The sequence below is a fragment of the Balaenoptera acutorostrata genome, chromosome 5 (assembly GCF_949987535.1).
Source record: "Balaenoptera acutorostrata chromosome 5, mBalAcu1.1, whole genome shotgun sequence".
NCBI classification, from domain to species: Eukaryota; Metazoa; Chordata; class Mammalia; order Artiodactyla; family Balaenopteridae; genus Balaenoptera; species Balaenoptera acutorostrata.
The window spans coordinates 90,545,554-90,564,839 of NC_080068.1; the positions used below are offsets into that span (position 1 = coordinate 90,545,554).

At 37.5% G+C, this 19,286-nt stretch overlaps 1 protein-coding gene across 1 annotated transcript in view; it reads right to left on the bottom strand.

Moving 5' to 3' along the window:
* STIM2 (stromal interaction molecule 2) overlaps window positions 1–19,286 on the bottom strand; it is a 170,434-nt gene that overhangs the window by 106,027 nt on the left and 45,121 nt on the right. Inside the window, exon 2 of the mRNA XM_057547393.1 lies at window positions 5,111–5,241. Coding sequence (XP_057403376.1) covers window positions 5,111–5,241 — 131 coding nt within the window. The remainder of the gene's footprint in view (window positions 1–5,110; window positions 5,242–19,286) is intronic.

A 19,286-nucleotide genomic window follows, 5' to 3' on the forward strand; every position in this document is an offset into this window, starting at 1 on the left:
ACACTGGGGTGCACGTATCTTTTTGAATTCGTGGGGTTTTTTTGTTTTTTTTCAGATACATACCCAGCAAATGTTCAAACCTGAGGAAGGAGCCATGGGAACCCCAGATTTATCACCAGTCAGTCAGAAGTTCAAAAACATAACCAGAGACTTGTGACTGGGATCTGAGGTGAGGGCAGTATTATGGGACTGAACCCTTTAACTTGTGGGATCAGGGAGAGAGCATCAGAATTGAACTGAATTGTTGGAAATGCAGTTGGTGTTGGAAAACTGAAGAACTGGTTGGTGTCAGAAAATACCCCAGAGTAGTAATATTTATAACTTGATATATCAATTAATAACAAAAGTAATTTTATTATGTAGATTTTTAATATAAAGAATCTAGCCTTATTCTAGGCTCAGAATTAACCAATCTTAATAAGTTAATTTGTAACTTCTGAAATGTGGCTACCTAAAACTATTCCAGCTTTAAAAAGTGAAAGTGCACACCAATCTTTTCAAACATTTTATAATAGTAAACTCTTCAAATTAACCATATCCGCCTGCCAATGCAGGAGACACGGGTTCGAGCCCTGGTCCAGGAAGGTCCCACATGTGGCGGAGCAACTAAACCCGTGCACCACAACTACTGAGCCTGCGCTCTAGAGCCCGCAAGCCACAACTACTGAAGCCCGTGTGCCTAGAGCCCATGCTCTGCAACAAGAGAAGCCACCACAATGAGAAGCCCCTGCACTGCAACAAAGGGTAGCCCCTGCTCGCCGCAACTAGAGAAAGCCTGAGTGCAGCGATGAAGATCCAACACAGCCAAAAAAAATAAATTGAATTATAAAAAAAAAATAATAATCCCTCTGAATTAATATATTTCTTAACTTAAAACAATGCTAAGCAATGAGTAGTTCCTCAGGAATACCAAAATCAAAGGAAAACTTAGCACCATCAGTGTAATAACTTAAAATTATAACCTTTCAACACAGTACAAGAATTAGTGTTGTAAATTATCTCCAATCTAATTGATGGACAGAATTATGAAACTGCACAGAGTATTCATCTACTAAACACTACACTCTCTCTGAATTGACATGGAATTTTATCAAACTAATACTGTAAATGACTAAGAAAATGTACAACAATAATTTCAGGAAATCTATTTAGTCTAGAGAATAATTTCCTCTACAAAGAGTATCAAATATATGAACATAAAATTCTATTGACTCCATAATTCATATGGATAGTAATAATTTATGGAGTAAATGGAATTTATGTTAGAATATTTGATATTCAAAATCTTAAGCAACTATATTAGCAACTAAGTAAACACCTTAGACAATCTTGGGAGGATTAGAAAGAACAATTCATCACTAACAATTCAGAGTATTACTTCTAAAAAGTAGTTTTATAGCTTGATTTTATTGTGTGTATGTGTGTGTTTGTACTGGAAGAAAGAGAAGGAATGGTGATGATGTTGAGAGAATGAATTACTCAGTATAATAAAGTGACCCTCAATAAATGACAACTACTTTGTTATATTCCCGTAAGTAAAACTCCTAATAATCATCAACTTCATTTCATTTACTCTACTTTACGACCAACAGAATATATTTACATATTTCGAATACTTTTTAAGTTGGAAACAATGTAAAATAGGACTATCCTGTCATCTGCAGTTCTAAAAATGAAAGAAATAAATTTGACTATTTTGAACTGAAAGCCATGATTTTGGTATTAATAGAACTGAATTCTAATTAAAATGATTTAACCACAATGAGAAGAGATTATCTCAGTAAGCATGAATCAGCTGATGCAGAGATAGAAAAAAAAAAAAAGACTAAAGAGTTACTATCTGATCTAATAAGTACTAAGAAATCACTGTTAAATTTCTTAGCTAGAGAAAGACACTCTCAAAGTGACATGCATGATGATTAGAGAGGAAAAATTTAGAGGTAATAATCTAGGCATAAGATAATAAATACCTAGATTAAAATGGAGTAAGTAAATAACTAAAACAGGTAAGTGAAAAAGGAAGAAAAAGGAATAAATTCTAAGAACACAAAATTTTATTTATAGCAGGGGTTGGCACACTACAGACTGATGCCTGTCTTTGCAAACAAAGTTTTATTGGAACACAGCCATGACCATTAGTTCATATACTGTCTATGGCTGCTTGGCACTACAATGGGAGAGTTAAGTAGATCCAACAGAGATCATACGGCTCACACAAATCTAAACTATTTACTAGCTGGCCTATATTCGTTTCCTATGGCTGCTGTAACGAAGTACCATAAACTGAGTGGCTTAAAATAACAGAAATTTATTCTTTCACAGGTCTGGAGGCTATAAATCTAAATAAAGTGTCAGCAGGGCCATGCTCTCTGAAAGGCTCTAAGGGAGAATCTGTTTCATGCCTTTCTCTTGGCTTTTGGTGTCACCAGCAATCCTTGTCATTCCTTGACTTGTAGCTGCATAACTCCAATCTCTGCATCCACTGTCACATGATCATCTTCTCCCCTGTGTCTGTCTGTCCACATGGTGTTCTCCTCTCTTACAAGGACACCAGTCATATTGGATTAAGAGCCCATGCTACTCCAATATACGCTCCTCTTAAATAACTACATCTGAAATAAACTTATTTCCAAATAAGGTCACATTATGAGGCACTGGAGGTTAGGACTTCAAAATATTTTTTTTGGGGGGGGGAACATATTTCAACACATAATTTGGCCCTTTACAGAAAAAGCTTGCCAACTCCTAATTTAAAAAAGTAAAAACTGGTACTGGGGGCGTCCTTGGTGGCGCAGTGGTTAAGAGTCTGCCTGCCGATGCAGGGGACACAGGTTTGAGCCCTGGTCTGGGAGGATCCCACATGCCGCGGAGCAACTAGGCCCATGAGCCACAACTACTGAGCCTGCGCGTCTGGAGCCTGTGCTCCGCAACAAGAAAGGCCGCGATATGGGCTTCCCTGGTGGCGCAGTGGTTGAGAATCTGCCTGCCAATGCAGGGGACACGGGTTCAAGCCCTGGTCTGGGAAGATCCCACATGCCGCAGAGCAACTAGGCCCGTGAGCCACAATTGCTGAGCCTGCGTGTCTGGAGCCTGTGCTCCACAAGAAGAGAGGCCCATGCACCGCGATGAAGAGTGGCCCCCACTTGCCACAACTAGAGAAAGCCCTCGCACAGAAACAAAGACCCAGCACAGCCATAAATAAATAAATAATAAAAATTTAAAAAAAAAAAGTGCTTGTAAGTTTAAAAAAAAAAAAAAAGAAAGGCCACGATAGTGAGAGGCCCGCGCACCGCGATGAAGAGTGGCCCCCACTTGCCGCAACTAGAGAAAGCCCTCGCACAGAAACGAAGACCCAACACAGCCAAAAATAAATAAATAAATAAGTAAATAAAGGAGTTCCTTTTAAAAAAAAAACAAAAAACTGGTACTTCCTTAGTGGCACAGCGGTTAAGAATCCACCTGCCAACACAGGCGACACGGTTCAAGCCCTGGTCCAGGAAGATACCACATGCCACAGAGCAACGAAGTCCATGCACCACAACTACTAAGCCTGCGTTCTAGAGCCCATGAGCCGCGAGCCACAACTACTGAGCCCATGTGCCACAACTACTGAAGCCCGCGCACCTAGAGCCCGTGCTCCGCAACAACAGAAGCCACCGCAATGAGAAGCCCACGCGCTGCAATGAAGAGTAGCCCCCGCTCGCCACAACTAGAGAAAGCCCGCGCATAGCAACAAAGACCCAACGCAGCCAAAAATTAAAAATAAATAAAATAAACTTTAAAAAAATAAAATAAAAGAGTAAAAACTGAGGAGAAGTAGGTCCACAATGCCATTGAACAGTGAGGGATTTCAAAGAGAAGATCTGGGATTTTGCTTTAGATAAACTAAGCTGAAAACAAAAGAGCCCTCAAAAGATGGTAGAAAGCAATATATGTAGGTCAGAATCTGGACTGGCTTAGAGATGGAGGAATCAGGAGTAACCTAAAAATGGGTGAGCATTCTCAAGGTAAATGTTTTATACAGCAGGTCAAAAATTGATCTTTAGAGAATGTTTCTGTCACATAACAATGTGATTAGATAAAAATGTGATGAGAGGATGTCACTGTTATACAACATTAGATAATAATGTAGAAAATAGTGTAATTTAGTATTATGTAAACTAAAAGAGAAGCATCTCAACAGTGACGAATACAACAAAAAGGGTGAAAAGAACTAAAAAATGACCAGGGAATCTGGTTAGAATGAGACCATAGTCAAATAAAGAAAACAACCTCTAAGAAGAAAACTAAAAGGGACACTAGACAGGGGTAAGATGAGAATGCTTAAGAAATAAAGCGCTATTTATTTGTATGGTGAGTACTGTAGATTAGGACATTGGTGACCCCCAGTAAACCACATCTCCTGGTATTCATATCCTTGTATAATCCTTTCCCACACAGACTCTGAGCTCAGCCAAATAACTTGCTTTAAGCCAATTTGATATTAACAGGCATTGGCAAGCAGGGGCATGATAAGCACTTTCACATGGGAACTTGTTTTCTTGGAACACTGCCACCTGGAAGCTGGATGCCATGCTGTAAGGAAGCTTGAGCTAGACTCCTGAATGATGAGAGACTGGATGGAGAGAGACTCTGATGGAAAAGAGGTCATCTGAGATATTCCAGCCCAGCAGAGCTGGCAACTGAATGCAACTGCCACAGTGACCTCGGGCCATAACTACAGGAACAGAAAAAGTGCTCAGCAAAGCCCAGTCAACGCAGAGGATCAGGAGAAATAACAAAATGTTGTTGTTTTAGGCCACTAAATTTTGTGGTGGTCTGTAAAGCAGCAATAGATAACTGATATAGTCAGGATAGGATATATGTTGAGAAACCCAAGTACACAAGACTGGGAATTCTTATAAAACTGAGAAGACTTGTATAGACGTGAAAAAAAAGAAAAAAGAAAAACCATGTAAATACAAAGGGTAAAATTAAAATGTAAAGAGAAAAACTAAAGATGATGAAGATGAAGGAGTTGAGTCATACAAGGAATAATGGTAAAATTTAAGACTAAAAATTTGGTCATTCTGTTTTAAGAGAATACCAGGGAAAAAGGGTTTCCACCTACTTCATCACTTTCATCTACTTCAATTCCACCATCTTTGTCATCATCCATTTGTTTATGTATTGTTTGAAGAGCTTCCAGACTAAATCTATCTTCTTCTGTGAAGCATGGTGGACTCAGTGACATGCAGGGATCTGAAACAGAACAAAGGGCAATTACTAACTTGCAATCCCCAAACACAGGCTATAGTCAAGAGAATATAATTTAAAGCAAAACCAACAAATTAAATTTCAGACTAAGTCAAACTAAGAGGCTTTAAGAAGTCTAGTAGGTTATTCTTCACATCAAAAGTATAATATATGAACACACTGATTAAAAATAAATAATTCAATTTAATTGATATTAGTCAACTAAAACCAGTACTAAATTCAGGTTGTCTACATTCTTCCACATCTTTAACCATTTTCTTCTTATCCAGCTCATTATATTTATAAATTATTCCTCCCCCAAAACAGATAAACTCCCTCCTTTAAAAAAAAAAAAAAAACTAAAAATCACAGAGTACAAGGTGCTATTTCTGTATAGTCCAGTTTAAAACATAAGTCCTAGGGAAACATCACAAGAATACAAGAAAAAGAAATGCAGACTATTCACATGATCCTTAGATATGTTTTTATCATTTTTCTATCTAACAGAATCCAAGAGTCCACCATATGACTTTTTAAAATAAAATGTATAACTTCTTAGATTCAACAAGGAAAAACTGAATTTTTAAAAATCTTGTTCTTCATGTTTTTCTTAACATACATTTATTGGCTAAACCTTTTCCTATGGAAAATGAGTGAATCCTCACATTTAGGTTGTCAAAAACCAACAATTTAAAGAGAATGTGGGGTTTTTCATGGCTTAAAGTGAGATTAATAAAAATTACCTCCTGTTGACTCAACCAGTAAACAGTCTACATACCAAAATGGAAAAGTACTGCCAAAACTTCACTCACACCCAATCTGGCTGACTGCTGGATTGACAAATTCCAGGAACTGACTTCTACCAGGTCCCTAAAATAATATCCTTTTAAAACATCATCAGATCCACGTGTATTTCTAGGAACAGTATGGTCTTAAAGTTTAAAGTGGTTATTAGCATAACAGAAGGGTTAGCCACAGTTTGGCTATCTCCTCAACAATAGTTAAAAATCTAGTTTATCATCTGGTCCTGTTAACTGACTGTGGACAAATCACTTGTCCTTGTATCTTAGTTACCTCTCTAAAATAAAGCAAGTAGACTAGATGTTTACTAAGCTCTATTGCAGCCATAATGGCCTAAGAATATCTAATTCTGCACTTAGGAAAAAAAATTACAAGAAAAGAAGCCAGTCCTGGAGACCAACTAATAATTTTCTAAAAAAAAAAACAATTTAAGCCTATGTTACCTGCATGTTCTATTTATAGACCATTTTGGCAATTTAACATTTCTAATAGTTTTAAGTTTTTAATCTGAAATTTAATTTTGATTCCTTTAATTTTAGAAGGGAAGGAAACAGAAAAGGAAACTCTCTAAAAATGAAATTATAAGTTATGTGACATAAATATGTGTATAAATATTCAAAACTCTGATTAAGATTTGCTAAAATTTAAGAACTTACAGGCATAATGGTCAATTATGATCCCTAATTCACAAGACATCCAGAACCCTGATATGCCCACAAGTTATTCTGAATGGATGCAAAATAAAATATAAGCTCTCAGGTATCACAACAACACATGGTGTGAAGAAGATGTGTATACAACGTGCTACTGCCTCCAGCAGACATATTTTTAACACATATTTATTTTGCTAACTAACATATGAAGTGAAAGTTATTACAACTAGTACAATAAGGAAAGGCTCAGCATCACTCACTCTGATTAAATAGGCTTTGTTGTCAAACTCTCTAAGCGAAGTCAACAGTGAGGACGGCAGAAACATTAAAAAGCTTAAGAGAAAATTAGGAGGAACATATGATCTGGAAAAAACTCATATATAAACAAAATGGGTAGTTTTTTACTTAAATTAACTTAGTTAATAAAACACTATCTCTTAGGGTCTACTTCTGGATGTAACTTCTCCATGAAGAATTTCATAAATACTAGCTCCTAGTGAGTACTTCTTTCTCTGAACACCATTCCATCCGTTCAACAAATATCTATTGAGCACCCACCATGTGTCAGGCATTAGAAATACCACAGTAAACAAAAGAGGTAAGAATTCCTCATAAAACTTACATTCTAATGGAGGAGATGAGCATAATAAGATAAATAAAAGGCATAGCATGTTAGTAGTGGTAAATATTAAGGAAAAACAGAGCAAAAAGCAGATAATGAAATGCCAAGGGATTTGAAATTTTCAACTGTATCTTTATTCTCAAATCATCCTTTAATGTTGTACTTTTAATTAACCTTTAATTGCTTAATGTCATTTTGTCCATACAACTAAGCTTATGAAAAGGGCAGGGACCATGTTATTCCATTTCTCACATGCTCATAATACCCAGGACTTAGCTGGGCACAATCTGGACCTCTGATAAATTCTGTTACTTCATACATTAACTAAATCACAAAATTCTAGGCTTCCATACTGTGCTAACCAGTGAGAGGCATTAGAAATTAAAGAGATAAAAGAGTATCCTGTACTCGAAAAAGCTCACAGTCTAGGGAGGAAGAAGGCATGTTATTGGGTTAGGTACCACTGAGAACATTAATTGTAGGGCGTTATGAGAGCATGGAGAAAGGGCACCTAATCCAGATTGGGAAAGCGAAAGTCAGAAGTTTTCTAGAGGTAACCATGGGGAGTTTTAAAAGACCTGTAGTTGATGACCTTGGGCAGGAGAGAAAAGCATTCCTGGAAAAAGAAACATCACATGTTCAGTGGCATGAAAAGAACATGAAACACTCAGAAAAATGCAACTGGTTAATATGTCTGGTACAGATAATATGTGGGTGGAAGAAAAAAAAAAAGAGGAGATTGGTAAGAAGGGGTCAAATCTCTGAAAGTGGTTTTCCATACTAAGGAATTTGGATTTTTATCTGAGAAGCCCATAAGGGATTTCAAGGAGAGAACCAACACAAACAGATTCATTAGAAAGACCATTCTGGTGACAGTGGAAAATAGACAAGATGGAAGCAAGACTGGGAGCTACAGCAGTCGGGAAGTCCTTCAGGAATCCTGGCCGCACCCAACAGTCCATGCCCCCAAGGAATGGAGGAGGTAAATGATGAAGGCTGCTCTAAGGCTTGGTGTTTTGCCAAGTTGGAACAGCAGAAGAAAAGGAAAGACAGGGGTTGAGGATATGGCAAGAGTGATCCATTTCTCCACATAAAATTTTATTTCCTTTTGGTACAGTGACTTAAGGCCTAGAAATCTAACTTAGAATAGTTGTGAATTCTGAACTCCATTACCTGTTCTAAGGTCTTTTTCACTTTTTTCTCAGTTGTTTCCATTCTAGGTTACTTTAGCACAAGTGATCATTTTTAACTGACCTAAATTTCTTTTAAAATATACAAAATGATATAAAAGAACTGTACATATAATGAACCAGGTATAATGGTTTCAAAGACAACTGCTAAAATACCAAAATCAGTCTCCTTTGCCAACATCTTACAGACATCTATCTTAGCTACCCAAAATGCACTATGTACTCCATAGCCAGAACAGGTTTCTCATCTAAACAGAATTCACTTGTTCATTTAAACATGGTATGGAGTGCCTGTCATGTGCCAGGCCCTGTACTTGGTGCTGGACACCCGACTAAGACAAATTTCCTCCCCTTGGTGCCCTCACCTTGTGTTAAATGCAACATGATGGGATGTATCTTTCTAGCATTATTATGCTGAGCATTCCTTTCTTTTCTCTGGATCAAGACCAGCACATTCCACTGAGAAAAAAAGGAATCAGCTGAAACAGAGTAAGACTTAACCAAAGTCAGCAATCAACACCATTGTTAAATTCCACCTTGTTTTCCTCTACCCAAAGCCAAACAAACGCTCAATCTGATTCTGCAGAAACAGAGTTACTGAATTAAAATGATTTCACCTAATAAGAAACATCTGATATATTCTAGAAGCCAATGCTCTTTTATGTACATAATGTAATCCCTACAACCCTGTGTGAGGAACATATTATCTCCATTTTTCAGATGAGGAAATGAGACTAATGAGTTACTTTCTTAAGATCACACCCCTAGAAATGACAGACCTGGGATTCACACCAGTCTTCAAGACTCCAATTCACGTTCAAGTGTCAGTATAATGAACATAAATGCGTCAGTGTCACCAGTGTCAGAGAAGAATAAAGGATTGCTATCATAGATACTGCCAGGACCTGGCTGAGAAGCAGAGAGAACCAAGAAGCATAAATGTGTCCCAAGGAAGGGGATCACTAGATACCTCATAAATGACAGACATAATCTAGAATACAGACCTATACTTCTTAGATTACTTCTCCTTTTGATAATAACGTACTTTTAATTCACACTCCCCTTGAACAAACCTTTACAATAAGTATATTACCACAGTAACAGACATATGTTGAAAGTTTAAACATATATTTGTTACTTATCTAGCATTTGTTACTTATTTGTTACTTATCTAGCAAAATACATAAATGCCAGACTTCAGGTTAGAAGCCAGGTATACAAAGGGTAAAAACAAATAAATAAACTTAAATATGGCAAGTGCAATGACAGACATGTAATAAATATATAATGGCAGTAAAACTAAGGGAGTAGTCCTGTATAGCAAGAAGATTTGAGGAGAAGGTGATATTTACATTGATTCTTGAAAGATGAGCAAGTGTTCTCTAGGGAGACATGAATAGGCAAGAACATAAGCTGCTAATAGTTATTATACTAACAAAATAATGATGACAATAACTATCAATTACAGAGTGTCTATAACATATTACATAAATGTATATATAAATTATATATTATATATTTCACTTTGTTCATTAAATAGGCATTATTATTACCATTTGACTAGGTAATTAAGAGAAAAGACTGATAATATCATTGAGGGCCAGATTACGGAGGGATCTACAGATTATTCTAAAGTGACAATAAAGGGGAAAAAATATTAATAAATTACTCACTGAAACCCCCTACTTGCAGTTTCCTTGACCTGCAAAGCTCTTTCTTCCACATACACCCACTGTTGGTAACTCCTTTCATTCTAGCACAAATGTTTCTGCTCAGAGGTCATCTTATTTCCCTATCTAAAATAGCCTTCCCCTTTTCTATTTGCTATATTTTTCTTCACAGCACTTAATCACAGTGCACATATTATGTATTTATTTTCTTACTGTCCAATCCTCCACTATAATGCAATCATGAGATGAAAGGCTTTGTTTTGATTGTTGCTCTTTTCTGAGTGCCTAGAACAGTGCCTGGCACATAGTAAGCGCTCAAAAAATATGTTTACTGCATTACTTACCTAACTGGTTTCCAATATAAATGTTTGGAAGAGAACAACTTTTCACGAAATTACTTGGCTGATTAGAAAACTAAGATGTAGAAAGTGACAATAAAACCCCTCACCTCTTTATAGTACTAAAGTTAACTCTTAAGTGTTAGTAGAAATCTACTAATATTACTCCTGCTCCAATTAAAACTATTCAGTGGCCCCCAAGAGCCTAAAGCATAAAGTCTATTTTTTCACTGTCATATACTGCTGTTTAAATACTTAATGAACAAAATATACAACACATTATAAAAAAAAATGGAAGGGAACTTTAAAGTATTTAAGATTCAAGGCCCTTATACTTTAGCAGCAAAGATAAAATTTCATGAAGGCAAGGACTAAGCTTGTTTTATTCATTACTATATATTATTACTATTATTATATATGTTATAATATATGTACATTATTATTATACAGTACCACTCCTAATAAATAATTATGGCTGACTGGCTTTTGCATGCAAGCAATTGCATTTTTGGTGGTATTAGGAAAGAGAAATTGGATTTTAATAAGTGGGGTTAGAAAAAGAGAAAACAAGAACAAACCCAAAGAGGAAATAAGGTGACATCTGGGACCCACAAAGAGCAGTCTGGCTCTCTACTGAGAGTACTACTCAGTGCTCCTCGCTGCTCACCTCTCCATCAGCTGCTGCTGCAGGCCTTCAGCGGAGGGGTGGGGAGGCCGGTCCCACACAACAAGCAACTGCCCTCTGCCAGCTAACAGTACTGTCCAGAGGGAGGAAGAAAACACTAGCAAGCGTGGGTGAAGGAGCAGTAGGATGTGAATCTGGAAAGATGGCTTGGGGTTATCAGTCAGTGAATGACAATGAACCAAGAAAGAAGAGTCTAAAAGAAGCCACTGATCATTTTTAAGTGAACTGTGACTTGATGGCAAATATAACAGAAATCACAACTTATATTTTGTGTAGTGCTTTCAAGTTCAAAAAATGCTTTCCCATATAGTCAGTTTTATTTTAATCTAGAGAAAAAACTATAGTCTCAGTTTACATGCTTGTTACCAGTGAATGCCTATTCCAACAGTACAGGCAGGAAGTAACAACATAAACTACAACCACAGCAGTGAGGATAGATGGAAGAGGTCAGACTGAAGTGACAACTGAATGTAGTGAGAGAAAGGAGACAGATATGACTGACATCTTTAGAATGAACTAAAAGTCTAGGTAAAACAAAGGTACACTTCTATTTGGCTGAGTGAAACCAAACAACATAGAGTTACAAAATGCGCCAAATGTGATTCCATTAAGCCTTTGCTAGAGGCATAAATATTTATGCCATATTCTATATTTTGTTGTCCCAGTCAATTGATATAGGCAAGGAATACAGTTCAGAAATGTAAGAAAATAAGAGCTTAAGAAATAAATGAAACTGAAAAAGTAAATCCAGCCTTTAAAGCTAGTTTCCCTCCTATAATACCTTTAAGGTCAGCAAATTTCATGCAGAAAAGAACTAAGAAGGAGAGCCAGCCGACTTTTAATCACAAACCAATGATTGTAGCCCATTAACAATGTGCAACATCATATACTGCCAAGAACGTGGCTTACCACGCTGGCAACTATTTATGAGTCTCATGATTAGGATTTTCTTAATTACTACCACTGAGAGAAAAATTTTAAATAAATATTGTTCATACTTAGTACTTCCATTAATAGTTCAAGCATTTATCAAATCAAATACTTCAATCTGAATATTTTGAGAGCAAATTTTCTCTAAAATCTTCAGAGGTAACCGTTTGGTGTCATTTTTCAATAAACCAACAATCTGATTCAAACTCAAAAAGAAAGTGAATAATGTCTTCTTTCTTTTTTGATATCCTCTTTAAGGCAGAGTCTGCCTTATTTCTCTTATTATCCCAATGTCTAGCATATCACCAACACCTGGCATACAGGAGGATTAATGGATGTTTCTCAAAAAGTCTAATAAATAAATAATAAAGGCTGCCACATACTTTTTTAAAGAGAAGTTTCAACCCATAATCTATTATATTTCCCGGTATATGGTAGATATTCAAACTATGCTAATATTTACTGAAAGTATATTACATGCCAGAACAACAAATGAGAAAAAGAAAATTGTAACTGGTATACACAACGCTATACCAGGATGCTATAAAAATGCAGATGGATTCTGAATCTCAAATGTTTAACTCAGATTTTTAAAAAGTTCAACAAAGGAGGCAGACCTCACCAACAACAGGGCTGAGAAACCACTGCTGATATATCAAATTATGGCTTAAGTATTACACTGAAAAGAAAATAAAGAGCCTTTATTTTGAAACCCTTTCTGATTGATGACTGCCTCTTGGAGCTCCGACTCACTGACTTCGTTTACAAAGTACTCATTAATTAGTCTGACTTGTAAAAAGAAAGAACTTTCCCCTCATCTGTTAGCTACAAATTTCCCTTAAAAATTGCTAAGTTCACTTATACCTTCCAAATGTTTTAAACAGACTATCTGATACAAACTCAGTTACTTAGGTCCTTTCCCACTTTCCAGGGATATTTTTCAACTTACCATCTTCTGATTATTTCACTCCCACTTATTCTCCCACCCTCACAAAGCATCTTGTCCTTGCCACCTCAAAAAGTTCCTGCTAGTCTTCTCAAAGAGCCTCTCTAAAGGTAGGAGACCAGGTGATGCCTCTGCCTCAAAACTGTCTTAATATGCAATTCACTTACCAACACATTCCTCAACCCAAAAACATCTACACTTATATTCATGGTTAACCAATATGTTCCTTTAATGTATGTAAATAAGTGAGAAGTATTTATGCAGCTGTATTTATCTCTAGATTCACTGACAGCTGCCTAATTTTTCCCACTGTGTTTTACACTATAACCTCCTAGAAAGCAATACTATATCTGAGTATAACTTTGCTGTATCTGTCACATGCAGGAAAATACTGTTGACTAGGTGCAAAAAACAAAAGTAAACAGATGCATGCATACACTTATTTACTGACTCCTAATTTCCCAGGATGCTATAAACACTAACTTTATTTATCTATCTGTTTACTTATTTATTTATGGCTGCATTGGGTCTTCATTGCTGTGCACGGGCTTTCTCTAGTAGCGGCGAACGGGGGCTACTCTTTTGCGGTGCGCGGGCTTCTCATTGCGGTGGTTTCTCTTGTTGCACAGCACGGGCTCTAGGCGCGTGGGCTTCAGTAATTGTGGCACGTGGGCTCAGTAGTTGTGGCTTGCAAGCTCTAGAGCACAGGCTCAGTAGTTGTGGCATGCGGGCTTAGTTGCTCCATGGCATGTGGGATCTTCCCAGGCCAGGGCTCAAACCCATGTCCCCTCATTGGCAGGCAGATTCTTAACCACTGAGCCACCAGGGAAGCCCTAAACACTAACATTTTGATTAGCAACATTATGTGCACAGAGTAGTGAAATAGCTTTATTTTTATTTGTTTTGGAGGGAAGAAAATGATAATTCAAAGTTACAACCAGAACACTGTGCATGTACTTAATGCCACTGAATTATATACTTAAAATGGTTTAAATGGTAAATTTTATGTTATATATATTTTACCACAATTTTTTAAAAAGCTATAAGCAGGGCTTCCATGGTGGCGCAGTGGTTGAGAGTCTGCCTGCCAATGCAGGGGACACGGGTTCGGGCCCTGGTCTGGGAGGATCCCACATGCCGCGGAGCGACTGGGCCCGTGCGCCACAACTGCTGAGCCTGCGCGTCTGGAGCCTGTGCTCCGCAACAAGAGAAGCCGCGACAGTGAGAGGCCCGCGCATCGCAATGAAGAGTGGCCCCCGCTTGCCGCAACTAGAGAAAGCCCTCGCACAGAAACGAAGACCCAACACAGCCATAAATAAATAAATAAAATTTAAAAAAAAAAAAAAAAAAAAAGCTATAAGCAAAACATAAGCTATGGAGAACAAAGACCATTAAAATCATTCTACCTATATCAACACCTCAGGAAATAAAGAGAACGTTGTTGTTACTGCCAGGCATTGATCCAACTGTCTCACTTCTCTGTTTCACTTCTCTCTCAGTGCGAGAACTTAACAACAGTCAAAAATAAAATCAGTATCCCAATTTTTCTGATGAGAAATGTTGAGTACTCTGTAGGAGGAAAAAGAACTTTTAATTCATTCTCATTCTGCCTCTTATTATATAACCTCAGGAAAGTTATTTAACTTATTTGCCTTAACTTCTTCATCTGTAAAATGGGAATAATAGTAAATTTGCAAGGTTGCTGTTAGAATTAAATGAGACATCTATATATAAAACACCTAATACAGTGTGCGGCACATACTTGGAACTTCATAAACAACACTCAATAGATACTTTTTATTATTATCCAGAAAGGTAAGGTTCCTGTTGAAATTAAACAGCACAGTAGGAATTCAATGCCAAGTCTCCTGCAATCTAAGTGTACTCTTCCTATAATATCAATATTACTATTACCTTAACAGATATCAAAAACATTCGTTTTTAATTAGACTTAACTCTAAATATCTTTTGGCCAATCCCAAAACCAAATACACCCTAAAATACAAAGAGAGAAGATAAAGAGGGAGCAGAGTATTTGTTGGGTAACTTATATGCCAGGTGCTTTACTTGGTTATCTAATTCTACTTCTCTCAACAACCCTACCAAGTTGGAATCATGCTACCACTTCTCACAATGAATTAGCCAAGACTCTCATATGTAAAGTAATTTACCCACAGTGAAAAGCTTTAATCATTTTATTGAAATTCAACCTAGGTCTGTCCAAATCCAAAGAACTTAATTTTTCCCTGTATCTCACAATCTGTCAAAAGAAAAAGACTTCTTAGTTTTAAAAATACCCAAAAAGAATATTTTGTGCTATATTCCCATCACCTAGAACATCACCTGAAACATAACAAGTACTCAATAAGTATGAACCGAATGAGTGAATCAATATAGAAACTTGATGAGTGGTCATGGGCTAAGCTGGTTTATATTTATATCTGCCTACCTTTAATTACACTAGAAAAGTTCTCTTTTTATATGGAACAATCAAATCAACAAAATATAACCAAACCACCAAATGTGATAAAGTACCAAGCACTTTAGCTGACGGCAACTCCATTCTTACAAGTGCTAAGGGTCAAAAACTCTAAGGTCATTCTTGACGACACTCACACACGTCACATCCAACCTCAGGAAACCTGTTGGTTCTACCTGTGAAACATTATGCAGACCTATTACGTACACCCTATTCAGAGTCACCATCTCTCGCATGGATTACTGTCCCTCATCTTTAACGATTTCTCTCCCTTCCTTTTATAGCTAAATCCATGGCCACCCATTATAGTCACTCCTCTGCAAACACCCTCAACTCCCTTGCCATTCTCTCACTTCATCATTCTTGGTTAGCAAAGCCACAACATCTAAATAAAAACCTAATTCTCCACCTGCTGTGCATCTATACCCATGCATCTAAACACAGCTGATCATGATGTCTTAAATCCATAGCCACAAACTTCAACGGCACCCTTAATGTTGCCAGGCAATCATACAGTAACTCCCTGGTCTATTCACTCTCCCACTCTATTTCACATCTTCCTGATCCTCAACCCTCAATGTCTTCTCCTCACCCTTATTCACGGCAATGACTCTGCTTCCTGTGCTTCACTGAAAGAAAAAAAAAATTTAATGAAGCAATTAGAAGAGATCTTCCACAAACTCTCACGACCCATCGAACTACCTCCCAGCGTCTACACCTCATACTGTGCCTCTGGCCTATTAACACACAGGAATTATCCAAGTTTCTATATAATGCCAATCCCTACACTCGTGAACTAAATCTTATCCCATCGAGCTCCTCAAGAGCACTACTCCACGTATTCATCCTTAACATTTTGTTCTCAGTGGATCATTGGCATCAGAATATAAACATGCTTTTCTCCCATCCTTTAAAAAAAAAAAAAAAAGGCAAAACACTCTCAATTCCACTTTACTACTCCCCTTTGCAGAAAATCTCCTCGAAAACATTGCTAACTTACCATCTTGAATTTCTCTCCTCCTTTTCTCTGTTAAAATACACTCCAGCCAAAACAACCTTGAGAAAGAACAGAGCTAGAGGAATCATGCTTCCTGACTTCAGACTATACTACAAAGCTACAGTAATCAAAACAGTAGGATACTGGCACAAAAACAGACACAGATCAATGGAACATAATAGAGATCCCAGAAATAAACCCACACACTTATGGTCAATTGATCTATAAGAAAGGAAGCAAGAATATACAATGGAGAAGACAGTCTCTCCAATAAGTGGTTCTGGGAAAACTGGACAGCTACATGTAAAAGAATGAAATTAGAACATTCTCTAACCCATATACAAAAATAAACTCAAAATGGACTAAAGACCCAAATGTAAGACCAGATACTATAAAACTCCTAGAGGAAAACATAGGTGAAACACTCTTTGATATATATCACAGCAATATTTTTTTGGATCTGCCTCCTAAAGTAAAGGAAATAAAAGCAAAAATAATCAAATGGGACCTACCTAAACTTAAAAGCTTTTGTACAGCAAGGGGAACCATCAACAAAAAGACAACCTGATGAATGGAAGAAAATATTTGCAAATGATATGACCGATAAGAGATTAACTTCCAACATATATAAATAGCTCATATAACTCAACATCAAAAAACAAACCACTCGGGCTTCCCTGGTGGCACAGTGGTTAAGAATCCACCTGCCAATGCAGGGTATACGGGTTCAAGCCCTGGTCGAGGAATACCCCACGTGCCGCGGAGCAACAAAGCCTGTGTGCCACAACTGCTGAGCCTGCACTCTAGAGCCCGTGAGCCACAACTACTGAGCACGCGTGCCAGAACTACTGAAGCCTGCGTGCCTAGAGCCCATGTTCCACAACAAGAGAAGCCACAACAATGGGAAGCCCACACACCACAACAAAGAGTAGCCCCCACTCTCCACAACTAGAGAAAGCCCGCACGCAGCAATAAAAACCCAACACAGCCAAAAATCAATAAATTTTTTTTAAAAAAAGGTGATTTAAAAAAAAAAAAAACACTCAATTAAAGAATGTGCAGAAGGACTGAATAGACATTTTTCCAAAGAGGAAATGCAGATAGCCAACAGGCACATGAAAAACATTCTCACCATCAGTAATCATCAGAGAAATGCAAATCAAATCCACAACGAGATTATCACCTCACACTTGTCAGAATGGCTATCGTCAAAAAGAACACAAAAAATGTTGGCGAGGATATGGAGAAAAGGGAACCCTTGTACACCGTTGGTGGGAATGTAAATTGGTGCAGCCACTGTGGAAAACAGTACAGAGGTTTCTCAAAACACTAAAAATAGAACTACCATTTGGCCCAGCAATTCCACTCCTGGGTATATATCCAAAAAAAAAAAAAAAAAATCAGAACACTAATTCAAAAAGATACATGCACCCCAATGTTCATAGCAGTATTATTTACAATTGCCAAGATATGGAAGCAACCTAAGTGTCCACCAACAGATGAATGGATAAAGAAAATGTGGTATAGAAATAAAATGGAATACTACTCAGCTATAAAAAAGAATGAAATTTTGCCATTTGCAGCAACATGAATAGATATGGAAGGTATTATGCTGAGTGAAATAAGTGAGACAGAGAAAGACAAATATTGTATGCTATCACTTATATGTGGTATCTAAAAAATACAACAAACTAGTGAATATAACAAAAAAGACAGACTCAGATATAGAGTCTGCTCTATAGTGCCTGGGCGGGGAGGGGGCAATATATGGGTGGGAAAGTGAGAAGTACAAACTACTGGGTGTAAGATAGGTTCAAGGATGTACCGTGCAACACAGGGTACACAGCTAATATTTTGTAATAACAGTAAATGGAAAGTAACCTTTAAAAATTGTATAAAAGGGACTTCCCTGGTGGCACTGTGGTTAAGAATCCGCCTGCCAATGCAGGGGACACGGGTTCAATCCCTGGTCCTGGAAGATCCCACATGCCGCGGAGCAACTAAGGCCATGCGCCGCAACTACTGAGCCTGCACTCTAGAGCCCGTGAGCCACAACTACTGAAGCCCACGTGCTACAACTACTGAAGCCTGTGCGTCTACAGCCCGTGCTCTGCAACAAGAGAAGCCACCGCAATGAGAAGCCCACGCACCGCAACAAAGAGTAGCCCCTGCTCGCCACAACTAGAGAAAGCCCGTGAGCAGCAACGAAGACCCAATGCAGCCAAAAATAAAATAAATAAATTAATTTAAAAAAAAAAAAAGGATTATGAAGATGGTTGACAGAGATCTGTGCCGCATTCTTATTTACTATCAGTTATGTGTCCTATTTTCTATCTTTTCATAATTTTATACCCATCTCAATTAACATCAACCTATATCAGGTATTTTAATAAATACTATCAACAAGTTATTAAGTAAATAAGTAAACAGTACTTAAAGCATAAAAAGAAATGAATGCATTAAAATATTTTACAAAAGTCAAGTACGTGCGTGGGTGTGGGTGTCAAATTGTTGGAGCTAGCAAGACTTCATGGAAATTAAATATTCAAGGAGCCACTCCGGTTATGTCACAAATTTAAGCATTTAGCAGAACTCACTAGCAACAATAGACTCCTGGATACATGGGTGGGATGGTGTCAGATTTGTGTTTTCTATAGAATATTCAGGTAGCTGCAGAGTGTGGATTCGAGGACAACAGACTGAGGGCAGAGAGACAAGTTATTTTATTATGCCAAGCCCC